The sequence below is a fragment of the Lasioglossum baleicum genome, chromosome 10 (genome assembly GCF_051020765.1).
Source record: "Lasioglossum baleicum chromosome 10, iyLasBale1, whole genome shotgun sequence".
Classification (NCBI taxonomy): Eukaryota; Metazoa; Arthropoda; class Insecta; order Hymenoptera; family Halictidae; genus Lasioglossum; species Lasioglossum baleicum.
Window position 1 is genome coordinate 2,362,700 of NC_134938.1, and position 26,666 is coordinate 2,389,365.

The 26,666-nt window shown below is 39.3% G+C and overlaps 1 protein-coding gene across 18 annotated transcripts in view; it reads right to left on the reverse strand.

Moving 5' to 3' along the window:
• LOC143212804 (diacylglycerol kinase theta) overlaps positions 1 to 26,666 on the reverse strand; it is a 37,699-nt gene that overhangs the window by 4,227 nt on the left and 6,806 nt on the right. Inside the window, exons 2-18 of one of the 18 annotated variants that reach the window (XM_076431976.1) lie at positions 23,937 to 24,016; positions 22,524 to 22,629; positions 22,037 to 22,257; positions 20,979 to 21,150; positions 16,045 to 16,194; positions 8,295 to 8,429; positions 8,088 to 8,222; positions 7,415 to 7,532; positions 6,852 to 7,039; positions 6,526 to 6,738; positions 6,308 to 6,442; positions 5,831 to 6,005; positions 5,231 to 5,550; positions 4,494 to 4,779; positions 3,977 to 4,136; positions 2,822 to 2,938; positions 1,140 to 1,745 (exon numbers count right to left, since the gene is read on the reverse strand). In XM_076431976.1, the coding sequence (XP_076288091.1) occupies positions 1,635 to 1,745; positions 2,822 to 2,938; positions 3,977 to 4,136; positions 4,494 to 4,779; positions 5,231 to 5,550; positions 5,831 to 6,005; positions 6,308 to 6,442; positions 6,526 to 6,738; positions 6,852 to 7,039; positions 7,415 to 7,532; positions 8,088 to 8,222; positions 8,295 to 8,429; positions 16,045 to 16,194; positions 20,979 to 21,150; positions 22,037 to 22,257; positions 22,524 to 22,629; positions 23,937 to 24,016 (2,822 nt within the window). In that variant the 3' untranslated portion in view covers positions 1,140 to 1,634. Of the gene's footprint in view, positions 1 to 1,139; positions 1,746 to 2,821; positions 2,939 to 3,976; positions 4,137 to 4,493; positions 4,780 to 5,230; positions 5,551 to 5,830; positions 6,006 to 6,307; positions 6,443 to 6,525; positions 6,739 to 6,851; positions 7,040 to 7,414; positions 7,533 to 8,087; positions 8,223 to 8,294; positions 8,430 to 10,777; positions 10,952 to 16,044; positions 16,195 to 20,978; positions 21,151 to 22,036; positions 22,258 to 22,523; positions 22,630 to 23,936; positions 24,017 to 26,666 lie in introns of those variants that run through there. The other 17 variants (XM_076431979.1, XM_076431978.1, XM_076431981.1 and 14 more) reach the window with 17 other exon arrangements.

Consider the following 26,666-nt stretch of genomic DNA (forward strand, 5'->3'; position numbering starts at 1 on the left):
GCTAACTATAAAGGGTGTCTAGCAGGATAAGCATGGGCAATCGGCCCCCATGTTATTTTTCATTTGTTTTTTGCTGCTCCACTTTCTTTCTTTCTATCTTTATCTTTCAGCTCTTAATAATTGACTTAAAATTCTGATAGAATGGCCGAAATAAGCCTAGTTTGCAGCTTCATTTTCGCTTTTATTTCTTCAAATATTTCCAGTATAACTGAGAATGAAAATAACTGAGAAAATGAAAGGTAAAGTTTAGGCTTTTCATCCTCATATTACCCTTAAACGAGGGAGAAAGGTCTGAAATTTTACGCAATAGTGTTTTTTAGGCAAAGAACATCGTTTAGCAGCCAAAATAAAATACAAAATGGCGCGGGCGCGATTACTCATAGTTACCCTGCTTCACTTGCCCTTTGTTTCCACTCTGAATATTTTTAAAAGATTGGAAATCTTCGTATATGCATAAAATCCGCAGTCTGGTAATAACACAAGATCGACCACCACTTGTAGGACATATTTCTCTTCTTCGTGACCACGCGGGGCGAACGTAAATTGGAAATAATTTTGGAACATCGAGTGATTGTGATCGTGTATTTTTAAATTTCGTGAAATCGTTGTATATTAAAATATGTACAATGTCCTGCAAGTGGCGCTGGATTAAGCTGAAAAATACTGTTTGAAACAATATGCATAACAACTAGTTCGTATACAGTGTTGTGAAAAACAACAGGTTTCGATTCAAACGAACAGGCTGTGATCTTCCAAGTACTTCATGTAATTTTTAAATGTTAATTAATATTGTTCCATATTGCAATGAGAAGCAATGATCCGTCATGTTCGATAAAATTGTAGTAGTCGAAAAATATTACGCGAACGATTATTATAAATATCAGTCATCGATATATCAAAAAGACTTGCTCTCAAACATATAATACAATACTAAATATTACATACAATTTCGTAAATAAAATTTCCGTACACGTGAAATGATTACGCTGAAACAAAATTTTAGTTGACTCTGCAATTTTTCACAACGCTATTACGACAAGCTTAAATTGCGTTGAGCATTCAAATTATAGAGTAATCAATGAATTTCTGGACAAACTCCGGTACGTTGAATTTATTTACCCTAACCCAGACGAACATAATTTTCTCTAGGTGAAATTTATCGATTGAAGCAAGCATTATTGCAATCGTCGTATTCTGTGGAAAAATTACGGGTTTCTCGATCATGCTACGGTCAAAATTGAACTTTTTATCGTTCACATTCCCCAATTGCGAGAAACAATTGCCAATGACGGTTCTTTTGGACCTGTGGTGCGAAGACGTTGATCGATCGGTATGTGGAACCTGCTCGAAAGCAAAGGTCACCGGAAGTTGTCCAGCTAATTCGCCGATCACTCGGATACATCAACAATAGTGGCACAGAGGGCTACATGCGACGGGAACATCGAATGGAGTTTCAACTACACAGGAAGAGTACATGTACGTGTTCTACGTGTTTCGCATGGCGTTGGCCACGCCGAAACTCCCCTCTATTGTCGCAGAATCTGGGAGAACAACAGTCGGGGAGTCTAGGCGGAGCACTGGTCGGAAACTTGAATCACGAATTATGTAAATCATCGACTAGTTGCAAGCTGCGGTTAGGTTTTGTTGGTACACTCGTCCGTGCTCTTGCCCTCCTCCCCGTTAGCGGGTGGAATCGACGGTTCGGTATTCCGACGCTTGATCTTATTTTTCTTCAACATGGTTGCCTGGAGCGAACAAAGGAACAAGGAGATAATTAGTCAGACAGAGTGCGATTAGGGGAGGATTGCATGCGCTGCCGGACACCAGCAGTTACGGGTGGGAATAGCACTTTCATATGGAGCACTGCGTCAAAGAGCGTCATGATAAGTAAGATTTAGGCGGCTAGTACATACAGATGCTCCGGCAGAGAGTCAACGTGCGACAAATAGGTAGCCCCATCATTCTACATGAAATCGAACAGCATGAGTGAATATCGACAACAAGGTCCCACGGTGTTGGGTATAGCAATTTCATTATACGACTGTTACCGTTAACCCTTTGCACTTCAAGTCTGCCCTCTTGACACGTCAACTGTGTTCGAGTTGTTTCGCGATGGCGTCGCGCATCGCGAGCTAACTATAACATAATCTTTGACCGACATACATACGTGTATTTGCACAATTCTTTTTATTTACATGAGAATACCTTGGCGTATTTTAACGAGTCACACTCGTCGTGAAGATCTTGAGCAAAGTCTAACAAATATGAATGTTACGCGTTTCTTTTTTCAACGAGATCAAATTTGATTCTCGTTTGTAATCATTGATTACCAATCAATGTTTAAGCATTGAAATAAATGTAGCCATGCAAAAAATATAAATTTCCTTTTCTCTTCTACGACATTTTGTGTGGATAAAGATGTTTCGTGAAAAGAAAAATTCTTTATTTTATCAATCGTTTTAAACTTGCACGATGATGTACTGGGGGTACACGTTACTTCACTTTAAGGGGTAAAGGGTGTTTGGACAATTACGCGGTTGTTCGAGTGTCAAGTGTTTTCATTTAGGTGGCTAAATGCACTCATCGAAACGTTGTCGAATACCGATTTAACACAAGTGAGAACGAAAATGGAATACTATACAGGGAAGTTGCAGTGCAAAGGGTTAATCGGAGAACACAAAGTAGAGATGCTATAATAGAAAGGAGACAGGCGAGAGAGAACTTCAGTGCCAAAAATAGGAAAAGTTTACTCTTACGGTGCATCACACCCACTCTGTTCTCTATTTCAATGGAATTATGGGGTTGTTACGGATGTCTGTACCAAGATTACCGTCAACGCTGATTTTAAGACTACGATATGCCCGGCGCTCTGGACCCATGGCTCTCCATCAACTTGTACCGGAATATCGGACTGCAAATGAATCTTTATGTGTCCTCCCTGCGAGAGGTACAAAATCCACATTCAGTATCTCGGAGTTCGTTGCCGAAGTACTACAATTTTCTTTCGATACAAGACGACGATACCGCTTACTGCCAGGACGCGCGCGCCCGAGAGGGTATGTCGTATTCTATCCTTCTCCAACGAAGGATATCGCTGCTCGATCGACCACTTTATGGTCTGCTAGACAACTCGACAAGCCGAATAGCTGTCCCGAGCCATCGTCTTATATTGGAAGGAAACTGTACAGATCTACTCGTGTCCGAGCTTTACCATGACTATTAATAACCAATTAACCAGTCAAATGACCATTTCTTACCCCAATAGTATCTAAGGTTGGCATTTTGTTTGGCCTTTGTTGCAATATTGGTTGGTCAACCAACGTTAGAAATGTCGCCATTTTATGCAGGTGGCCCAACGGCTATTTTTACAGTGTATTATAAATAATATAAAAATTCGGAAAAAAACTATTTAATTGATTTCCACCTCAGTCCAAATAATAAATAATCGTTTATTTGCAAATAAGAAATAATAAATACATAATTTTTGGAATTATTTAAATAATTTTGATTTAAATAAAAAGTTTAGTTATTATTTGCAATTAAAATCACGCGTTTATTTATTATTTAAAATAAAATTTGCCCAACACTGTCAATAATATATCGATAATTATTTTCTTTAGAGGTCTGTCGGGCAATCTTCGTTCTCGGTATAAATGTCAATACATATATGTAGACTGCTCTCTTTCATTCCGTTGGCCAACCGTAAATGCTACTGGGGTATTTTAGAAAGACACGTGAAACGCGAATACTATTTTTCGTAACACACGTCGAATTATTCTTGTTAATTATCTGCCTGCTTATAATATATTAAACAATTTAGAGCACTTTTATCAGTAACTTAATTTATAAAAATAGAAATCCGTACAAACACACGCAGACAAACTGGTATAAATCGAACACGATCTATACTTTACATGTCTAAAGTCAATAGTAAAGCACAAGTATCAGTGGAATTAAAATTACAACGAAGACTTACCTGGGCTATCCTCATTCCTCCTCGCAGACCAGACTGGATTTGTCCGAGATGCATCACCCCTGTGACACCAACCACCTCCAACATGCCGTCCCAATGGTTTGGTGTGTGAAACTGATCTACCTTGGTGTCTGGTCCCCAGGGATTCGCCCCAGAGCCCCAACTATAGAATTAAAAAAATGGGTATGAATGTTTGTTTCCGAAAAGGGTGTTTCCACACAGGTACTTTTTCAAAATTTACTTGAAAATATAATTTATAATTATCGTTAAAACTACACAGTCAAGTCATTAGAAAAAAAAAATATATATATACATGTATATATAAAAATTTTTTAAAAACCACGCTTATATATTAAATTGTACTAAAAAGGAGAAAATAATTTTTTTAGACATCAGCGACAATAAATAAAAGCGTGGAGCGCTAAATCATATTGACGCAATCTTTGTTGGCGCTCCACGCTTTTATTTATTGTCGCCAATGTCTAAAAAAATTATTTGGTAATAAAAGGTAATAAAATACCTTAAAATATTCAGGATAATTATCCCCTCGACTTGGGGTAGCTCGACGAGCTTCCCGTCCACCTCCAGCCGAATTTTTGTATGCAAATCTTTACAAGCTGTTTTTTTCATTATCTGTCGAATCGCCATCGCTACATACATCTGTTTGTTACGAAATCTGCTTTTGAACTTGTCCGGATTTTCTTCTCTAGCCTTGTGGAAGGCCAGACACAGCTCCGCGTCAACACCGATACCGAAGTAATTGTTCATCACGTATATTTGCGTATTGTCCTCGCTGGTTGCACCGGCTGTAACATTCGAATGTGCACATTGTACAATGTAAGTGGTACATCTCGTGAGAAGTAATCGTTTTTCAAGATCATATAGAGTATAGAGCGTTACTCAAATGTTTTCCAGGTGTATCGAATCCTAACATTCGAATGTGAAACGTTACGAACAAAATATCTTATTAACTATGTTGGTAAAATTAAGTTGTTATCGGAAATTGATATTTTAAAAAGATGTATCTAGGTCTCAAAGATACATTCTTATTTTTGTAAAACCACCCAGTTCGCAATCTGCTCTTGATTTGGCATGAATTCGCTACCAAAGCTTGCCTACAAATTTTCGACAGGATTTGGTCGGCAGATTCAGAGCAAATAAGGACCAAATCCTGCTCCAAGTGGTTTTGCAGACATTCGGTGATAAGCTGCTCGAGCAGATTTCGCTGACTGGGTACTTATGCGTAATTTGACAAACCTCCTGGGTTGTTGAGTAACTGTTTGTCTTCTTTTTCTTCCGTGTGAAAAACTACAGTCCACCTATCCAGCTGAGATTCCTCTGCGTCGATAACATCTCGAAGCAGATTCAAGGGATCTTCGTCACCGGTATAACCGGAACCCCAGCAAAGGACACGCGCGAGATCGTTTCCGGTTCCCAAAGGAACAATGGCGCAGGCAGGCGAGGAACACTCGCTGTCCTGGCCCACGTTATCCAAACACTGCAGCACCCATCCTATTGTTCCGTCCCCGCCACAAACTAAGATTTTGTAGTCCCTTATATGGCGGAAAACGTAGAGCCTGAAATGAAGAATGCAGGATAAGTATTTTTCTCATTACTTTTCTTGTATACAATATAGTATATTTAATAAACAAATATGCTTTTGTCAGATTTACTGTCCCCTAGACAATTTTACAAAAAATCCAACAGAATATGTCAGATATGTTTAATACTTTAAAGCTAACTTCTCAATCAAATTACTAATAATTCTGACTGACTCACCCTGTATAAGATGTTGATATTTTTACGCGAAACGAAGTTGCATAGCCATTGGGAGTTACAGAAAAAATGATTACGTACCCAGGAAGTGGTCCTCCATTGTCCAGATCGAACACTTGATACGGATTTAAAAGTTTACGAAAGCTGGAGATCAATTGGAGCCCCTGGCAACCGCCAGATTTTACGTTCACGAAAACTAGCAACGGCTGAACCCCTGACGGGACCATGGTTGGCTCGATACTCGGCAGTGGCATTACTGTAATCATCGAATTGATTAATCGCATTTGGATATTCGCATAAATATTCAGATAATCAATACGTTCACCTTTATTTTTCAAAATTAATTTTCGTCACAACCAGACAAAAGTAGCTGTGTTTATGCGAAACAAATAATGAAATTCAGTGTTTACTTCTGATGCAACATCATCGAAAAAAGATTTTTCAAGATACATAGCGATTGATATGTATTCATCGTGTCGGATCATGAAGAATGGATGAATTAAATGCGATGAAGTTATATCGCGAAGATATAATTAACGATAATATAAAATATATTACCTAAAAGGTGTCTATCTTCGTATTTTGAATCTTCCAGTGTGTACAATGCCCTGACTGCCTTATTCGCATCCTCGTAGATAATCACCATCGAGCCATATTCGTAGTATATGGTACCAATTGAGGAAAATTTGTTTTCTAACGCAATCACACCAAAAAGATCATTGCTGTAAGCGATTTCTTCCGAAAATGATTTGTTTTTCATTTTTAAGATTAGTTACCTCTGCCTACGAGTTCAGTCAGTATATTTTCATAAATCCTTTCGGGCTGGTTCACTGGCAGGTTTCCTACGAATAAAGCCAGATTGGGTCCATGGGGATCTTCCTTCAGTTGCAGATAAAACCGCATCAACTCCATCTGTCTGATCGAATCTTTGCCCAGTTGCTTCACAATCTCCCATGGCTTCTCCTCTCGAGACAATACTCTCTCAGTGACTGGACAAACGCATATGTTCATTATGTACTAGGATTAATGAAAACAACAGGGCGCTGAATATGTGGCAGTCAACGCGTTAATAATTAAGTAGCAGAAGAGAATCGAGTCTTACCACCGCGATCTAGAAGAATCTCGCTACATCTGTAATCTTCGGAATTGAAGTTTTCTAGACCGAACTTCTGGAGCGCTTCTTCGATTAGGTTCGCAACCGTTGTGTTTTCATTGACAGGTACTATGCAGAACGAATCTGTCACCTGCAGCTTGCCTGGATAGACGCGTACTTCGCCAGCATCGCTATCTCTGCAATCGCAAGATCAAAGTTTGTCCCGTGCAAAGAATAATTGAGAGGCACGGTTAAAATTCCATTAGTTCACGAGGCAGCAGTTCAATTCTCGGCGGACAAGACATATTTTCTTCTCCAAATGTTCTCTACATCTAAGAAACAGCATAGACTCGAGAGTTTTTCTTACAATTTGTACTAACAATGAGCAAGAGTGGGGCTGACTCAAGCAAATATCACCGTGTAGATTTCATGAAATTTTAATCGTGCACTATATTAACCCTTTGCACTCTCGGTGCTATTTTAACTTGAAAATCTCTGTCTCTCTCTCTTTGAGTCACCGCACGAGTGCTAAGGGTTAAACTATCACAGAGATTTTTGTCATTGGCACCTACTTAAATCGTAAGAAGACAGCCGGACGTTTGCCCTCTTTGCGATTCAAGTTTAGGACTGGCGTGGGATCGCATAATTCAGTCTCCTCCGAAGCGTACAGGTCGGTGAGGTAAAAGTTGTCTGTATCGAATAAAAACATCATAAGAATGCGCAGTTTGAATCAGTAGAATTCAGCAGACTTGAAAAAGACGTTTTCGATTGGATTTAATGACTCAGCAGTTTTTCTTGTTGCTGAAACATTTGATGTCTTACTATTAAGTCGAGTGAAACGATAACAGGGAGTCAGGCTCGTTATAGTCATCCAGGCATGTCGTAACTCATGATCTATAAAATCTATACGTATGCATGTATGCAGCCTTGGGCATTATCGAAATGAATTATTTCAAAAATAATCATTAATCATATGTAACTACAATTTCCGTTTCTAACGGCAGAATGTCATTGAAAGATTAAAGTTGAAAATCTGACCGATGATTGCCGAGGTAAAAACCAGTCTCCAGATTCCCGTGCAGCGCATCATAAATTTCCGAGGACCGTCTATTGATTATCGGATTATGGGTACGTGAAAAAAAAAAGTGAAAAGTTCAAAGTTGAACGGTGTAACTGGTAAAACGTTGACCTGGACGTTGAAACGCGGGCGCGGGCGGGCGGTAGAATGAGAGATTTTGTACGCACTGGGATCTTTAGTAATGTGAAATGCACGTAGCGCCGCCGTCAGGACCTGTTCCGTGTTGGATTGCCGGGGCACCGAGATCACGCGAAATATCCGTCGGCTGAGGGAATTGTTGCCGTCGTAGACCTTGATCATCTCTGTAGAAATCGATGGGATCTCGGTAAAAGGTCGACCATAAAGGGTTGGCCGCATAAAACGTATTGAAATACCTTCGTCACCTCTATCTTTGTCTTCTTTCTCCTTTGGCGAACGAGGATCGCGGCTGTGCGCGCCGCTCGGCCCCGGTTCTCCATTGTCCCGACACCTCGCGTCCCCGCTGCTGAACTCTTCTGATATGCTTCGCGCTGGAAAAAGAGACCGAACATCGGATTTTGTAACGAACGTCCGTGCTGTTCCTGATCGCGGTGTTCACCCTAGGCTCGGAACAACACACCAGAAAATAAACAACTTGGGTACCAATGAATCGTCGTCGATTCCTCAACTACCGTTATCAAACAAAAATCAGAAAAAAAAAGAAACGATGCAATTATATTAATACGCTTGGCAATCATTACTCAGATAACATTAATGGTGTACGATATGAAAGCATCTATGTAATAGCTAAGAGACACTTCTCCAGTCAAGTTCTTTACGGGATCACTGGATATGTACTATTGTATTATTGTACTGGCTGCACCTTTAACCGATGCGATGGTACGCTATGATACTACAGTAGTGCTCGCTTAAATTTGCGAAATCTGCTGCAATCTCGTTTACACGACCCAGAAAGAGAATAAAACTCGTAACGGAAAAGAAACAGACTTCAAACAGGTGCCGCGAGTGTAAAACGTAATTATGTAATAATGAAAACTTCGAATTCACATGATTTTTCTCTTATCTTTTTAAATGCAGTGCCGGTGGATTGTTGAGAATCTTCTGATTGAAATAAGTCCAAACACGACGTGCAGTAACAAAATGAAAGACATATGCAACCGGACTCGAGCCAGAGGAGTGTAGTCCCCTCCCCTCTCACGTTCGTGCGAGTCAAAGCGCGGCAGTGGGTGTACATTGTAAATTACGAACTACATCTTACGCAATCCCATGAAGTCCATAATAGTAAACGGATTTACGTTATGTTTGGATTCATGTTAATAGGAAGAACCTCAACAAATCTACTGGTACCACGTCTGAAAAGGCAAGACGAACATTACCGAATTTGATATTTTCTCTATTACTCGTCCATTTTTTCACCCCTTTTTTCGGACTGCGTTTATCTCGCTGATATACATACTCCGAACAGTCCGAACATTAATGGTAATTCCTGGATCAGAAGCACTATCTCGTAACGCAAGAATTTGGTTCCGGTCCCGAAACTTTGCTAATTTAAATGAGTACTACTGTATATTGTTAAAGCGCTAACATATTGAACGGAGGGAGCTCGTGGTGATTGAATTGAGCACGGTGTTGGTGGGGAAGTTACGTGTGAGATGTTCTGAAAGATTAATGCATAATTGGGCTGATGGTACTAGACAGCTGAAAAATAATATGTCGACATTTTACGAAACTTTAGGGGCTAGTTTGTAAGATCCTGATCCAGAATATCCAAAGATGATTCAGCTAAATCTTCTCGGTTAACGGATGTAATATGGTCTTTATTGTTTTTGATCCTACGGGCTATTTTTATATCATTCTATATGAATCCTTGGACATGTCGTATGTTCCATGGGTCGCGAACCATGTAATTTCATATAATTCGGTAATATGCTTATCCATTATAAAACATCATTTGAACACTGATACAACGTATGCATGCATTACTTCAATTGATAACCAGCAACTTCGTCTTATGCACCAAACATTTCAGACATTTCATAAAGTGCGACATCTGTGCGATAATAATAATACAGCATTGCTTCGAAAATCTTGATCATCAAACTCGTTCCACTTTGAGGAATAATTCCCACGCTCGCCAATGAGATATATATCCACAATGTAGTTGCAAATTATTCTTTTATTATACAATTTTTAGAGGTAGAGTGGCCTAGAGTCGGAATTCAGTAATTATTTAAATTTAAATATTGAACATGAACTATTATATATTTTCAGCAAAATATTTAAAATAAAAATAACAAAATATTTCGAGATGAAATCCAAATATTTTATACACTTATTACATCGAATAAAATATATATATATATATATTATTTCAGCCAGCTCTGTTGGGTCCCAAGATTTGTCTAAAAATATGAAAAAAGCGATCCTAATCCTTTAGTCAAGACACCTGCATCGAACTTTGTTTAAAGATTTCTCAGTTCAGAGATGATTTAAAAAAAAAATGCTAAAAGTGGATAAAGCAAGAATTTTCGTCTACAAAAATGGCTGACTGCATAAACATCCGTAGTCTAGTCATAAGAAATAAATAAATTTGGTGATAGATATGTAGCTAACCCATCAGTTCGGCGTTATTTCGACGATTTTATCGTTATCAGATGACCGACACGCGTCGAGACTGCCGAATTTCGACGACCCTCGAAACCCTCGACCGACCCAGACGAAGTTTTCCAAGTTTTTCGAGGCAACGCTGCACGATGCTTGGGAAAGTATGGGAGAGGAGCAGAAATGTTACATGTGTACCGGCGCTACAACGCAATCCTTTTTTAAAAAATCGTTTTCTCGCTTCGAATACTTTTGGCAAATAAATGGCACCTCTTACCATCGGGCACGATGGGTTTGCAGAACACACATGATAGGGAGAGATTTAGTCAGTAGTATTCTTGCGCTTCGTTTCGCACTGCATAGTTGTGTGATAAGCGTCACGGAACTCGGATAGCATCCAGCGGGCTGAGTGTGACAGTACATGCACCGAAGCAACACATATAAATGCATGCTAGAACGTAAATATTAACAAAGTGACAAACATTCATAGAGACAGTCAAGAACCGTGGCGCGCGAGGTGCGGTTTCGATTTTCGTGATATATGTAGTATTTTGTTTATTCCTACGCTCGCTGAAATGAAAATTCATCATTATTACGTTCCACAAGCACACCACGAAACAAGAATAAGTAACCAGGCCGGTGTTGTGCACCAACGATCTCAACACGTTAACCACAACCAGGTGTTTTTTCAGAATCTGTGATTCGCGTTTAAGGCGTTCTCAAGCTTTCCAATTCTACGGGGTGTCCCGCAAAGAGTGCGGGGAAAGGAAAGGGGTGGTGCCCGAATTTTTTCAAATCGCGATCTGATTGTTCCGTGTTTTTCGTTAATACCTCGAAAACAAAGCGTTACAATTACCTCAGGAATCACTCGTTTCTTTTTGCTACACTCTTCCTGGGACACCCTGTACACTATTCTTTAAAGATAGAGTTTTAAACTCATTTTTGCTATAACAGTAGACGAAGTGTTGAACAAGCAAACGTTTACACTTACTTAAGCCGAACAAATGATGAATAATATTTACACCAGTTCATGGTGAACATTGCTTGTGGTCGAATTTATGACAGGCAAAGTAAGTGTATAGTTTAGACTTTAGGCGGCCGTGTTTGTTTACTTATTCTTGTTACATGCTGTGTTCTCGTTGTGTTTTGTGATACATGGTCCTGTCAGTTAAGATGGTTGTGTACTGACTACCACGAAACATGATACGCAAGGATACAAAATTCAGACATTAGATGTATGTAGTAATGAGTGCTCCATTTTTCTTGACGGGATCATAACCATTTTCAAGAAAATAAGATATTTATGGTATCTTAATAACTGTTTCACAAATGACAAACTGATAAGAGTATTGATGGAATTTTTAATACGACCATTATGATTTAAGCAATCATTATTGGTTTATGTAAATGACAATTGGTAGAAATGTTTTCTATTGCATTGCTCAGGTTTTTTAATATTTATACATTCGTAATTCGTTGCTGGAAATAACGTCTACTCCGTAATTGGCTCCTACTTCGTATGTAATTGTTCGTGTCGGATTGTGCCATATAAATGTTATTAATAGGAACATTTAAATTGAATAACAATTGTTAATATTGATAATGACTGAGGACACAGTACGTAAGCAACGATTTCAATTTACAGTCAATCACGAAACATCGCTGCAGCTATGTATGTATTGATATTGTGCGAAATTAAACAATCCTTATACGTTTGTTCATTTCGAAATTTTCAGAAGATGATCAAACTCGATTTTTATACGTAGCATATTAGCGCGAATAAAATGCATTATGGACGTACATACATACAAAGTTTTGTAACTGATTGTAAACATTGCCCAAAGCTTTGACAACATGTACATATTTCATAATCTTCATTAACGAAAGCATGAACTTAAACACCGTTCTCGTGAAATTCAGTTATATAACCACCTGAATAAAAACATGATTATTTATTAATACATTTATTGTTATATTAAGTTTCACTTGGTTCGTCATATTCATTGAAATTATATCGTTCCGATCAGAAGGTATCACAACGCGTTTCAAATAAAGCCGCATGGAAGAAAGGATAAGGAAAAGCTTGTTTCCTAATATGAACATTTTCTCGTAGAAATTGAAATTATTTTTCATTGTAACGATTTGCTATTGAAACTAAAGTATTAAAATCTATTCTGCAGAAATATTGACATATACAAAACTAAGGTGCAAGAGTATTGTACAATTAGTATTATAATAATATACACAATATTAAAGAAGGTACCATCGTTTTTAGTAGAAACATGTTAGGATGTCCGAAGCATTCTCGGAATTTCGAAACATGGTGTGACAATTCGAAGCATGCACAAAAAATTTTAATTTCATGCAATTAAAAATGTTCAAGTGAACATATTGTTAGCGTTAACCAACTATTTATTTGAAGTATGGTAAAGGTAAATGAAAAATCTAAGATTCCGTTGTTGAACAATTTCTTCTCTTTACGGGAACAAACATGTCTTTCCTCTGCAGAGAAATAATATATCCTATTTCCAATCGCGTCTCTCGTTTCAATGAATTGGTGTTGTACGATTCATCGAATTTGCAGTGAGATTTACGTTTACACGAATAGCGAGTGTATAAAATTAATATTTTATGAAACTTTTTAATTTTTCTACTTTCGGCCAATTGCGGAAGACGTGTATCCTCCTGATGGACGCGATCAGTACAAAGTCCCATAAAATATTAATCTTCAACAGGCATCAGTTGCGTGAACTTGAATTTCACTGACAATTCGGTGGCACTCTACAATTTATAAACCTTAATACGATTCTGTTGTATGTAAAAAATAAAAGTTTCAGTATTCAACTTTCTTCTTCTTTCATGGAACAACGATCGTCCATACTTGAAGTAAAATATGTAATATGTATAGAAAATGTTCCGACAGCCCCGGCGAGGAGGAATATTTCTTTGTCAACGATACGTTGAACGACATACATACATACATACATGTGAGATCTCCTTGATACCACGAAGACAGTGAAGTGGAAGTTCCTTCAATCGGCAGAAAAGTGAGAAAAAACAGAGGTTGAAGCGGAAATCAGCGAGGCAAACAAAGAAAGCTGGACAGCGGAAAGTAACGCTTCTAAAGCTGGGATCCTAAAACGTGGTGCTGACATTTTAATGGACAAATTTTTGCTTCGTCGAAAGCAGCTCCACGTATATGTATACGTTTGTTCCCTTAAAATTCTATCGGTCGGAGACTAAAAATAGATTGGAAACTTAAGTCAGACTTGATAAAAAATGACACGTTTATACGGTTTCAATCATTTTCTCCCGTGATCTTCGACACGGCTCGATTGGACTTCAGATGTTTCGGTTAGAGGAATGTTGCCAAATCTGTACCTCGCGAATAATTCAAATTAATTCATTATTACTCACGATGCAAGGTGTCCCAAAAAGTATAAATGAAAATTGTCTGCATTGATTGGAAATTTAACGAATCGACATGTAACAGTATTTTTAAACGTCTTTATCGTTTTGAATTTGACTCTGCTCGATTATGTTTAATTGCACTCTTTTCCCACTACATACCGTCAACATATCTTACTATACGCTGTAGCAAGAAAAAAGTGTAAAATCAATGCGGCCGATAGTACACCATTGCTAATGAATATTACATGGCTAGTGTTGCCGGCCAATGCCATTGTCAGTTTATACAGTCGTCTACCAAAGCTGTTATCGATGCAAACTATTGTCGGTCAAATCTAGAGTCGATGGTATGCTGTCAGTGAAACCTCTGTCGGTGATTTAAATAGAACCAAATTAAATCTCTCTCTCACTCACTCTCTCTCTCTTCTGTATTTCATATTACTTATACATTCCTCGCATAGTATACATTAATATTCATTTCGAGGTTAAACGAAACATTCGACAAGGCGCCTTAAACTTTTCTAAATGGTACTAGCAAATTTGAAGGTCTTCGTTTTCTTTTTTTCAGAATATGTTCAAAAGAATTTACGCTTATAGAATTAGAAGCCTAAGCCTACGTTTAGCCCTTGGACTTTTGACTATTTTCGGCAGTCACAGTTAACAATTTTCTCTTACATATTTTTGAGTTCGGTTCTTTGTGATGAATGTTACCCTTTTTGTTAGGATAATATAAATAATAAACGATTTAATATGGATCAAAGTGGACCCCGATTACGTCATCTGAAAGTTAAAAGACACTTTCCAGTTACCGTTAAAAGACCTTCGTATTGATTAAACAAGATCTAATATTATCTTGGTTTTATTATTAAACCAAATTTCACCGCTTCAGGGCAATTTTGTAAACAAATCGGCACGATCTGTGACACCAGTGCAGTGGTGGCCAGAATCGCGCTTTTTGTCAGGGTCGAAGTGTTGGGTAATGTATAAACAAGAAGTCGTTGTAAATTGATCGCGTTCTGGGAATATTTAGTAAAAAAAAGCATAATCAAATTTCCTCGACGATGAAAAATTTCTCAAGTGGTACGATTTGGCAAATTTCCTTGACAGCAAGCCTGGGAAACTGATTGGATACGAAGTAGCCTAGTACAGGGAGTTCCACAACATGTAGCTCGCGAGCTATTTCAGCTTTTAGACTTCATCTTTGCCGTAGAACTTCTCCGTGCCTCTGTGCCGCCCCACTAACGCTCCACATCTGTAGATAGTAGTGGGAAGAGGTTCTCGGAGGGGAACAAGTTGGAACTCCCTGGCCTAACACGTTACTTGACCTCCCTCGTGTCAATTTGACACAGTTTTCCCGAAATGTTCCGTTATTTGTAGGTAGATTTTCCCGAAACTTCGTGACATTTACATTTTTAATGCGAAACACATAGACATAAACACCGCTCTCTCCGCCGCTACGCTAGTACCACTGTCTGAAGATTGCGGCAGAATGTTGCCAGATAGGGGAAATTAAGGGAAATAGTGTTGCCCCCTCTCTGTCATTAGCGAGTTAAACACGAGACGGACGCAGACGTAACGCGGATTGGGTGTGTAGTGTACAAGTGATAATCTGGCGGCACTGGTAGTGGGAGTAGCGGTTCGAGCGTCAGCAGCTCGTGAACAATCAGTTGCCCAGGCCAGCATCTGTCCTTAACATTGTTATTTACGTGACGTCTATAAAATCGATTTATAAACACGTCGTGTTTGGACTTATTTTACTCGGAAAAATCTCAACAATCCAGCGGTACAACAGTTGAAAAGATAAGACGAAGCTCTATAGTGACAGGTTCCTCGCAATCTTTGATCGCTAGCTAAAATGGTTCTATCCAAAATTCTCATTGTCAGCTGCAAAAAGAAAAAGAAAAATACACGAAGAAGATAAATAGAGACAGACAGAAAGAGGGGGAGAGTGAGAGAGGGGTTGGTGGAGGTGGAGAGAAGAGTAAGAGAAGAAGAAACAAGCGCAATGTGCAGAGTATATGTACAATAGTCACTACGAGCAAGATCTGGTTCGTACCGTTCGACTCGCGCTAACATCTCAACATCGATTATGCTCACACAGAGACGAATGTCAAATGATGGTAATATTCTAGATACCTTGAACATAAGGAGGGGAAGCATGACAATTTCCACGGCAGCTACGTGGCAAAACTAGTGAAAGGCGCCTCAAAGCTTCGGCTAGGCGGCCTGCAGCCCCAATTTGTTCACTCTCATTGTCAGCGAAATCGAATTGCTCTCCGATGTTATCTTCAAATAGAAGCAAACGGTATACCGAGCTTTTTTATACGGTTTACCATTACAAGCCTGATCTCTACACAATGTCCCTCTCGCTTGCTGTTAACTGTTAACTAACACAGAACGTGTCGCGTCGGTGCCCGCGATTTAATCGTAGACACGTGAACGTCGCGTTTCTCGACACATGAAGAGCCTCTTCACGCGCCGGAGACACAGGAGTCGCGATTCCCGCGTCGCACACGCATCGCATATGTGTCGCGATACGCGAGCTACGTTCACGCTACATGAAATATACGGCCGGGAATTAAACTTACGATAAACAAAAGAACATTTCATTAGGGGCTACTGTCTAAACGTGGCCTGCGAGTAACGACATACAGCTGAGTTTCAACTTCAACAGTTTACAAACTGTTAGAGTGGTAGAGTGTTTCTACTCCGACAACGTTCTTGCCTTATTCATTACTTTTTCGTGTATTTCATTTGTGAGAATCGCGATTCGACTGTCTCCGTGCGAAAAGGCTCAAACTGATCTGTTCTATCTCTAGAACGACCGTCTAGCTGTCTGCAATGCCAGATCTTTGTCACTGCTCTTTGTCAGAAACAGGTTGCTTTAGTATAATTTGGTAACACGATACTTTTCTACATATAGTTATTCAGATTTGCGAGCTACGCGACAAGAGAAACATGGTTTTGTTTACGCAACCGACAAAGCCGCTTGACCAAAGATTTTCACTAGACTGCGGATCTTCAAACCAGCCGGATAGAAATATATTTCTCCCTATGATTATTGTAGCGAGTTGAACAAATCTTGTAGAGACATTCTGGAAATCTTACCTAAACGTTTTCATCGTAAATGCATAAAATCCGCGGTCTAGTTCCCAGACTCGAGACAGAGAGAAGACGTCTTCTACATAGGCGGACGTGAAACGAAAACTGATACGGAACACTTCAGTGCAGTCTGGAGGAGGCTTCAATCAAGAGGTGTGTAAATACAACAATGGAAAGAAAGCGCTGTCTATTTACAGTTCTAAGGAATAAATCTACCGCGACGTGGTACCGTTCGATGCTCCTCTTTCCTGCTCGGAATTTTCGTATTTTTCAACAATATTGCAGCTTAACCCTTGAGTGGCACGATGTTCACTCAAACTACGAAGTATCGCACTGGAATTTCTTTAAAATACTGTAATAGTATGCTAACACACTTTGGGGAAAATAGTTTATGGCTACAAAGTGTAAGCTTCGAAAGAAGTTAAGGAGATTCAAATGCAGTAGCAAAAATTGAGTACAGAAAACATCGCTAAGGTCAAGTAAGTAACTTTTTCCTTTGTAAAATTGTTCTCCGCGGTTTTGTTAATGAGTTATTAATGAGAAACGCGGACCAATCACAGCGTGGATTACTGCGGACGAATTCCTCGGCCAATCCCAACGCCATTCTCAGCGGGACCTATGCCTCTGATCCGTTCGTGTTTTTCGTGAATAACTCCGTAACCAAGTCACGAATAACATTTTCGCAAAGGAAAAAGTTAGCAGAAATAACTTTCAAGGAAACAGAACATTTTTGGGACACCTTGTATAGATAAACGACAGAGTACACAGAAAGCAACCCCAAGAAATAAACAAGAAACACGGGACTTCGTTAACGTGTGATCGACAAACGTGAGATTTTCATGCTAACTGCTAACGATTAAATCGCGAACACTCGTGTGTATAATTGCTGTTGACTGTTTTGTACGCAAAGTAATTGTCAAGGCTATTCTGTTTCTAATGAAAATGGTTTGGTGCTTCGCGTTCGTTTCGGCTTCGACAGACCTAATGGATCATTTTTGAGTAGCGTACATATCTTTATTTTCCATTTCGGAAAGCTATTTTACTGAATGTTCGCGAACACAACGAACGGTTTTCTTTCTTGCTAGTTGCATAGTTGTAACTGTAAAGCAACACGAATCGATATAATAACCATAAATGTAATTACGCTTATTAAATGCACATCAAGGATAGCGATTAATAACAGCGACAGCCACAAAGCTAGAAACTTTACAAGTGTACGCAAACTGTAGTAATCGTTACGATTGCTATTTCGCCAAAATTTATATTACGTGAAGAAATTCGATAACCGTGTTTTAAGCTCGAAATGTGAATTAAAACGAGATTGTGCGAGATTTACATTTTTCTTCTCGGCAATCAAAATGCGAAACAAAATTTTCTTGATCGAATCAACTAACTGGCATACATACAAATGTTCGACACTGTAGAATCTACGAGCGTTATCTATGGCAAGCTAGTCGATAACAAAACTATAATGAATAGACAACGGATGTATCATAATTTAGTATGCATATATGTAATGTGATGTGATGTGATAGTGTAATGCACATATCATATAGTGTACACATGATATAGTATAAGATTAGGAAAATTTCAAAGAGAAACGAAATACGGTAAAGTCTTGATACTACTATTTTTTTAAAGAATGTTGAATTTTCCGAATTATTAATAATTTTACGTATATTTTGAATAAAGAGAGCGTACAAGGAACCACGATAAATATGTCGGCAGCGAGAAATGAGAAGGCATATCCCGGACCCTTGCAATTTCTTGAAAAACGAGTCTACAATCGGAGCGGGGCACTGGCGTTGGTCGAGCCGAAATCTGTGCGCAGTAGCCGCGCTCTGATTGGTCCGTGTCTGTTTTCTGTTAACAACTCTTTAATAGAGAACATTTTCGCAAAGGAAACAATTACTTCAACCTCAGGAATCACCTCTCCCAAGGAAGTACAACATTTTTGGAACACCCAGCATGTCGAGACATCATGGTGCAATTATATTATATCCTCGTACAAAAATATTGCGCGTGAACATTAAATTGGCACCTGAGAGCACGCCCGAGCTTCAAGTTACATTTTTCTCTTTCCTGGGTCGCTGTTTAAAAATTCTGTTACATCTCCAATTCGTTTTGACTTTGACGCGTACGCGGTTATCACCGGCTTCTCGGTTGCGACACTACTTTTGCAGCACGCTGTATATTACGAAGTCGAGTGGCATTATTGTGTATACGAAAGGAACGAATATAAAAGATCATGCAAAACGTTCGTGTCGAAAAGAATCGTTGATACCCCGATCGTTCTGCCGGCGATGCCGGCGCAGATAATGAGAATTATCTTCTATATGCTTCCGTCGCCCCCTCCCCCCCTTTATATCTTCGCGATACAATCGACATTATCGTGCCGGTGCGGTGCAGCGCGTCCACGGAATATTTGTCCCTCTTCGGGGAGTTTGTGGCGTTTCTGTTCTCGTGTGTGTGTATGCGGGTGCGTGTGTGGGTACGCGCGGAAATCTATCGATTCGGGGAAAAGAAAACGAAGGAAAAGTAACGAATATTGCATAGTGATCGGGGAAGAACTTCTAATTTCGAACACGCGAGAAACATGTAGAACGTGAGAGATCGCTTTATCTAAATCTAACAAAAAATATATATATATATATCTTGGCATGACGTGTCACTGCTATGATCTAATTATACTATTAGGCGTTTTGTGCATCCAGTCGGAGGGTGATTACAATATGGATCGGTGTTTATAAATACTTCTTTTCTCCACGGGCAATGGATCAACGAGACAACGACGACGCTGATGACATCCATAGAGACAGCTTGAGAAACGGTGTAACTCAAAGTTTATATGCATTCGGTAAATATGTTATCGACAGATTCGACCGTCTAGTCTGTGAAACACGGAACAATCGAATGGAGCCATTATTTGTTATCTGAGCGTAATATGCGAATATCATCGATGCCCAATGTTCGCGCGTGTTGAACACGTTCCGCGTCACACTTTCACGTGTGGATATTCAGATTTGTTCGAAGAATCGAGCTAACACGGATGTGCAATGTGCAATGTGACCGTGTGTAGAAACTAGCGAGAGATCCGTTTCGAATAACTTCCGTTCCCCCGTTTCCATAAGAATCCATCGATAGGTGATGGTCTCGCACGAAGTCATTCTATGATCAATTTCTTTCTTTCTTTCTTTCTTTGTACACAGAATTAGACGTTAGAAGTGTTTGTGTCAATGTCTGCCGACATTCAGCTGTACAACAGTAAACCGTAAGGTACGTGTACAGGGTGTATCAGAAAATATGAGCACGATACGAGGAATTTCAAACGACGAATTGTACAAACATGAAACAATTTTCGCTGTATACATTTTGTACGCGTCTGCATAATCAGAATCATATATCGCAATCTGCTCTCGATTTGGTATAAATTTCCACCAAAACACTTGCCTACAAATTCGTTTGTGTTTGCTTGCAAAGTTTGAAGGCGGAATTCCATGCCAACTGGAGGGCAAAACGAAGGCAGACTCGGCAAAGAATATTGTTTGCCGTTGACTTCCGTCTCGGAGAACGTCACGAAGAATCATTCGTTGGATACCGTTCCACCTGTTGCCGATCGGCCAGTAGGTATAACGCTCGCGGTTATGCTCTTCTATTTTATCGAACACCCTGCACGTAGAGTGAGTCGCCTGAGTTCTACCGTAGCCGCAAGATAAATAGGTACTCTCTGTCTCTTCCCCCATGTTTTTTTTTTCTACATATCATACTGATTCCGTATATCGGTGAACGTGGTACATATACGCGTGTGTGCGACTCCGGACTCCAGGTGACCCACCCCTTTCTATTTACAGCGTATGTATGTACACGTACATGAACGTAACTTCATTCCACTACTTCGGATATTCGGTCACGTGTTACGCATTCCCTAATCGATATTTTAGAGGTTTATTTGTAGAATAGACACTTACGGCAGGAATACTCACGCGCCAGGACTTCGTTTCGACGTACTTGCACTCCAATGATCGTCTCCATGCGAATCTCCGTACGTGGAATACTGACTGCGTGCGGTGGTAGGTAGATTCGTTTCAAGTTCCCAAAGGTGCATTCTTGCGGGATATTTTTATAACAGTCTGAGTGTAACTGAAACGAGACCCGTCGTGATAGTAGAAAGGATTACCGATTTCGAACAGCTAGAAATATCAATCCGAATCAATTGAGACCGAGGTGGCTCGGGAAACCGAAAAATTTTCTGAATTTAATATTACCGGACAGCGGATTTTTATGCAAAATAAACATTTTCTTCTCTAATTGCAACACTGGAGTCAAATAGTAATCTCTTAACACTTAACATGTTTAATAGGTTGAAAATAATACAACAGTGTTTCTAAATTCTGCTAACATTTGTACCGTTTCAAATTACACCTACTTGTTTCTGTCATAAATGCATATAATCCGCTGTCTAAATATTATACAAGCAGATAAAAAAAACTCCAAACTCTTCTCAACCATGAGGTCCGTTCGGAAATTGAAAAAATATACAGAAAGTAATCAAACCACCTCGCACTTACGACGTGCGAATGTTTTCAGTAATATTCAACCCTTATTGATTTTGTGCATGCATGTACAATGACTGCGCGTTAGTGGGGACGATGTGGATGATGTGATAATAAGGAGGTCGATAACGTTATTAGGGGCAGAAAATACTGTAATTGATATACGTATATTATAACAGAAACTCAACACATTTCATTGTTTAATGTCACAGTCTGGACCAAGTGATTTCATTAGCTGAGGCGAGTGTCTCTGTTCTACATTGTGAATTAATAAGCTTCGCCAATATAAAATGTTGAGAAATATTCAAGTGTTCATGTCGAAGGAACACAAAATATGTAAGTACTTAAAAGTCAAAACTTTGTATCTATTGCTAGATTTCTGGGCTCTGCAAATCAATAGGTATTTAGGATTCACTGTGAATTGAAACGCGTGAATGTTCAGAGGGATGATGTGACTTGAAGAGATATATTACCGTCATGCCGCACCACTCGCAACGGAACCCGGAAAGGCATTCGGCAGAAAAACAGTTTTTCTTGCAGACAGCACATTTTGAACTGCTGGGAAGATTGCCTTCTCGCCAGAGATGAGTGTGTTTTACCTGCGACAAGTCCTTCCCAGGTAAGAACGTGGCGTTTTCTTTGCAGTCTGCCACGGCAAAATCCTGGCACTCCGTGTGCACGAAGTACTCGCATACTGAAACCAAGAACACGAACAATACGTTCGTATGAAATTTTCATGAATCCGCAAGCCGTGGAACGATTTCACGTGAAATTTTCATTGATTACTGCGGTATCATGCTTCGATATTTTCATATTTTTCCTAGTTTATCATGAAATATGTGTAAGCATTTTATGGAAGAATGATGTGTTCTGAATGCAACGTACACGCGCAGTAATAGGTACGTTTACCCTATGCCGAGAACGCGGCAGTGCTATGCGATCGGGGAGAAACATACTTACTTTCACAGTGTATGGATAAAGTATCATCGAGCCGTTTACGACAGACGTTGCAGAATTTTCTTCTACGGACCTGTTCCTGTTCGGACCAACAGTGTGCAACCGGGTTCTGCAACGAGAAAATCACTATTCTTTACCATAAAGGACGCACTCACCTAACGGCGTTTACGGAAACAGCTCGTCACAGAAATTATAATGGTTGTCCCAAAAATATTGTACTTTCTTGAAAGGGATGATCCCTAAGGTGACTTTAAGTAATTTTTTCCGTTGCGCGAAAAAGTTCTTCGTCGCAATCAGAGCGTGGCTACAGCGAAAGGATCTGGGCTCTGTGATTTTTGTTAATAACTGCTTAACAAAATCGCGAAGAATATTTTCGCGAAGGAAAAGGTTACCTTGGGGATCGTCTCTTCCAAGGAAGTAGGCATTTTTGCGTAATTTATGTGAGCTGCACAATGGATTTGCGTATACGAATAAAAATTGTCAGCTTTAATTGAGATTTTATTGAATCAACAATAGTGCGTATAACAGTGTTTTTATACTTTTTAAATGGTTTCATTATTTTGAATTGCACTCTTTCATGGAACACCCCATCCCTTTCAAGGAAGTACACCATTTTTGACACCCTGTATTTATTATAATAAGAAAATACTGCCAATTTGACACATCGATTTATTAAGATGGTAATTACTAGATTGCGGATCTGTGTACAAAATAGAAAGTTTATTGCTTTAAGTAAAAGCAAAGTGAAAGTAAGTTTCATTCATTCTTCTTTTTACAAATTTAGTAAGCTGAACCTAGCAGATTTTTTAATTTCATAAGAAATGATTGTAAAGATATCTTTAGTAGATCACTTATTACAGTAGGAACCGCACAAAATCTAGCAGTCTAGTAATTACAATGTACAGTGACTCCAAAAAGTATTTGAACAGTAAATTTCCGATTTTCGAGAAGCTGTCACAATGTTTGGACTATGTATGATAACTAAGGGATCTAAGGATATTGTTACATTATTTTCGACAGACTCTGGATTTTAATACATTCGGATTCAGATGGAACGCTTGTTACTTGGTACTTTGAGGGAAAATGGACTCCGCCATCCGAGGATTGAAATTGAAGGTATCCGCGATCCGCGTAACACTGTGCCGTAAATGGTTACGCCATCTAACGTTATCTCGTATCCGGCTGCGGAACAACAGGAAAGGGCCGGGATAAACAAATTTATGGAAATATTATAATTGCCGTCGCATACGCTCCGCAACGAGGTTAGCTGCATATTGTAAGGAGAATTTTCAACGGAGCCGCGACACTATGCAGCAGAGTATTCTTCACCGGTGCGTAAATATAGGTCGCTGGGAAGAATTCGCTCATCTCCGGTCGCACAAAAGGGGCAGGAACAGAAACAGAGGGTATTCTTACCTTAATGAGGCTTGCCGCGATGCTGGAGCAGGGAGAGACGACGGCCTTGAGACAGCGGTCGTGCACCACGAAGTTGCAAACTGTAAGAAAAAAATAGTGATTTCAATGGGACCTCTGTGGTTCAGTGAATCGTCCTAGATCCAGGTCAGTATACCAATTATCATACAAATGCCCAGAAGCTAACTTCGTCCTTTGGCTGGAGAAGATTTTAAGAAGAAATTCGCTTTTAACAACGTATTTGTTGACGTTGAAAAGATTATATTATTGGAGGCTAACAAATAAGATTGATGGTTCAAGAAGAGTTCAGCGGTAGTGTCCATCTTTTCAACCCCTTGCCGTATTTTCACGAGTCAGAATTTTACGATTCGAATTTTATAGTATAGTAATTCGAGCGAACACTAATTTGGGTACGCTTAAACAAAGTTTGATTCATTTATTTTAAGCCCCTTTAATCAGAGCGTGAAACCCTGTGCAGCTTTTACACTACACTACAGCTAATTGCATAATCATGACAAATATTTGATTAACACTTAATAGAATGTAATTAGATGGCAACTATTATGTGAACGAAATATGATCTACATATACGTAATTATCCGCGTTACTAGAGTTTTAATAAGGAATAGAAAGAAATGAAGCGGCGAATCACTAAAAATTCTGTATTAGAAATTATATAACGATGAGTGTGTTGAGTGCTGCGCGTCTATGAACGTTATTCCTTCGGAGAAAAATTCCTCGTGTAATTACTCTTATCATTAGCTTGCCTTTATTGTTATTCCCGACCTAATTATCGATTTATTGACACTTAACGTGTTATTTACGAACCCTTTAGTTTCCACTAACATTAATATAGCAGATATGAGTTGCAAAATCTGTTAGAACATATATTGGTTCGTATCGATATTCCATTAAACGTACTATTACACGGGGTTGATCGGAAAATGTAACGTTATAATAAGAACGCTTCGCGTCGTGTGAAGTAGTGTTGTTCCATCGCCGTTCGTGTCTGTAAATTACAGTGACATTATGTAGGCAGCGAAATTCATACACGTCGTCGATGCTATTAGTAGCATAAAGTCAGTACAATCTTCTAAAGAACAATATACAGCGTCCCAAAAATGTTGTACTTCCTTAAAAGAGGCTCGATACCTCGGGCCATTTGAAATAACTTTTCCCTTCGCGAAAATGTTCTGCGCGGCTTTGTTAAAAAGTAATTAACGATAAACAAGGACCAATCAGAACGCGGCTTCAGCGAACGAATTCCGGCTCGGCCAATGCCAAAGCCACGCTCACCGGGAACTATCGCCAAACCGGAATCCGTTCGCTGTACCCGCGTTCTGATTGCTCCATGTTTTTTTGTTAACAACTCCTTAACAGAGCCGCGGGGAATCACCTCTTTCAAGAGAGTACAACATCTTTGAGACACCCTGTATGTATACTGTTTTCTTCCGATCAATTAATAATTCTTACAGCTCAATCCTGAAAATGATCGATCGTTCCATGTATTTATAGAAAACATAAAAATACACGATACCATAAAGCTGAAAAACTCGCTCACGAACAAACGAAGCTCTTGCTTTACGTCGCGTCGTTAAGCTTTTAAAAAATAAAGTAACATTTTCTTCAGTGATCCACGTTTATGAAACAAATTGTCTTTATAGTTTATGAAACGAAGCAAACTGCTTTATTTGTCAATGTTTTAAAACATATTTTTGAGGGTACGGTAAACTCTGATCTAAGAAAAATCTGGGGTCCGTGCTGTTTCTTGGATTCTGTGGTTCCGCTATTTCGTTTAGTGTCATTTTAATCAGAGAACTGCCACGAATTAGTTGGCGGAAGTCGCATAAGAAATAAAGAAGTTTTGTAATTGGATTATCGCAAACTTTGGTGCCAAAATTCCATGCGAAATGGAGGGCAAAACGAGAGCAGACTCTGCCTTCCTTATAGAGGGTAGGTCGAACGCACCAAAAGTGGAGCTAATCTTGCTCCAAGAGTAAATATCGAGCAAAATCGGAGTACATCTTGCTGTAGGAGTGAAAATCGAGTTTTATTTAAATTTCTAAATTATATAATTTTAAGTTCCATGCATTTGCAATCATTAAAATATTTACAAGTCTTGAAATGATGACAATAACGACTTCGACCGACATTTACTCTTACAGCATGGTTATGTCCGTTCTTAGTGCGATCGAGCTGCCCTCTACACGAGGACAGGGTCTGCCTTCGTTCTGCCCTCCATTTGGCATGGAATTCTACAGGTGGGTCGGCATTTGTAGGCAAGTTTTGGTACGAAATTCATAGCAAATCAAGAGCCGATTGCTTACTGTGTTGCTATAACCGCATGAAACCCGCAGTCTAGTAATAAGACAGGACGATAAAAGAGAATATCACTGTGTGTGCAAGTAAGTAGGTCCAGACGAATGTGTTTTCCCATTGTTCCTGTAGAAATGATTGTAACATGGTTCACTTTCCACGAATGGGATTTTCTACTTACTTGTGGCCAGTGTATTTATTCAGTGCATCGAGAAGGGAGAGATCTATTGTAGTTTGACAGTCAGTCGCAAAGTTTTCAACGGAAGTCCAGCATCAGTTCGCATTGCGATTCCTGGCTTTCAGAGAGTTCGCACTCAATTGTAAAGTTTACGATCTGTTTGTTATCTTCCGCCGACAATAACGACCCGTCGAATGCACGCGCGGCAAATGTACCATACGTACACTTTTCATAATACA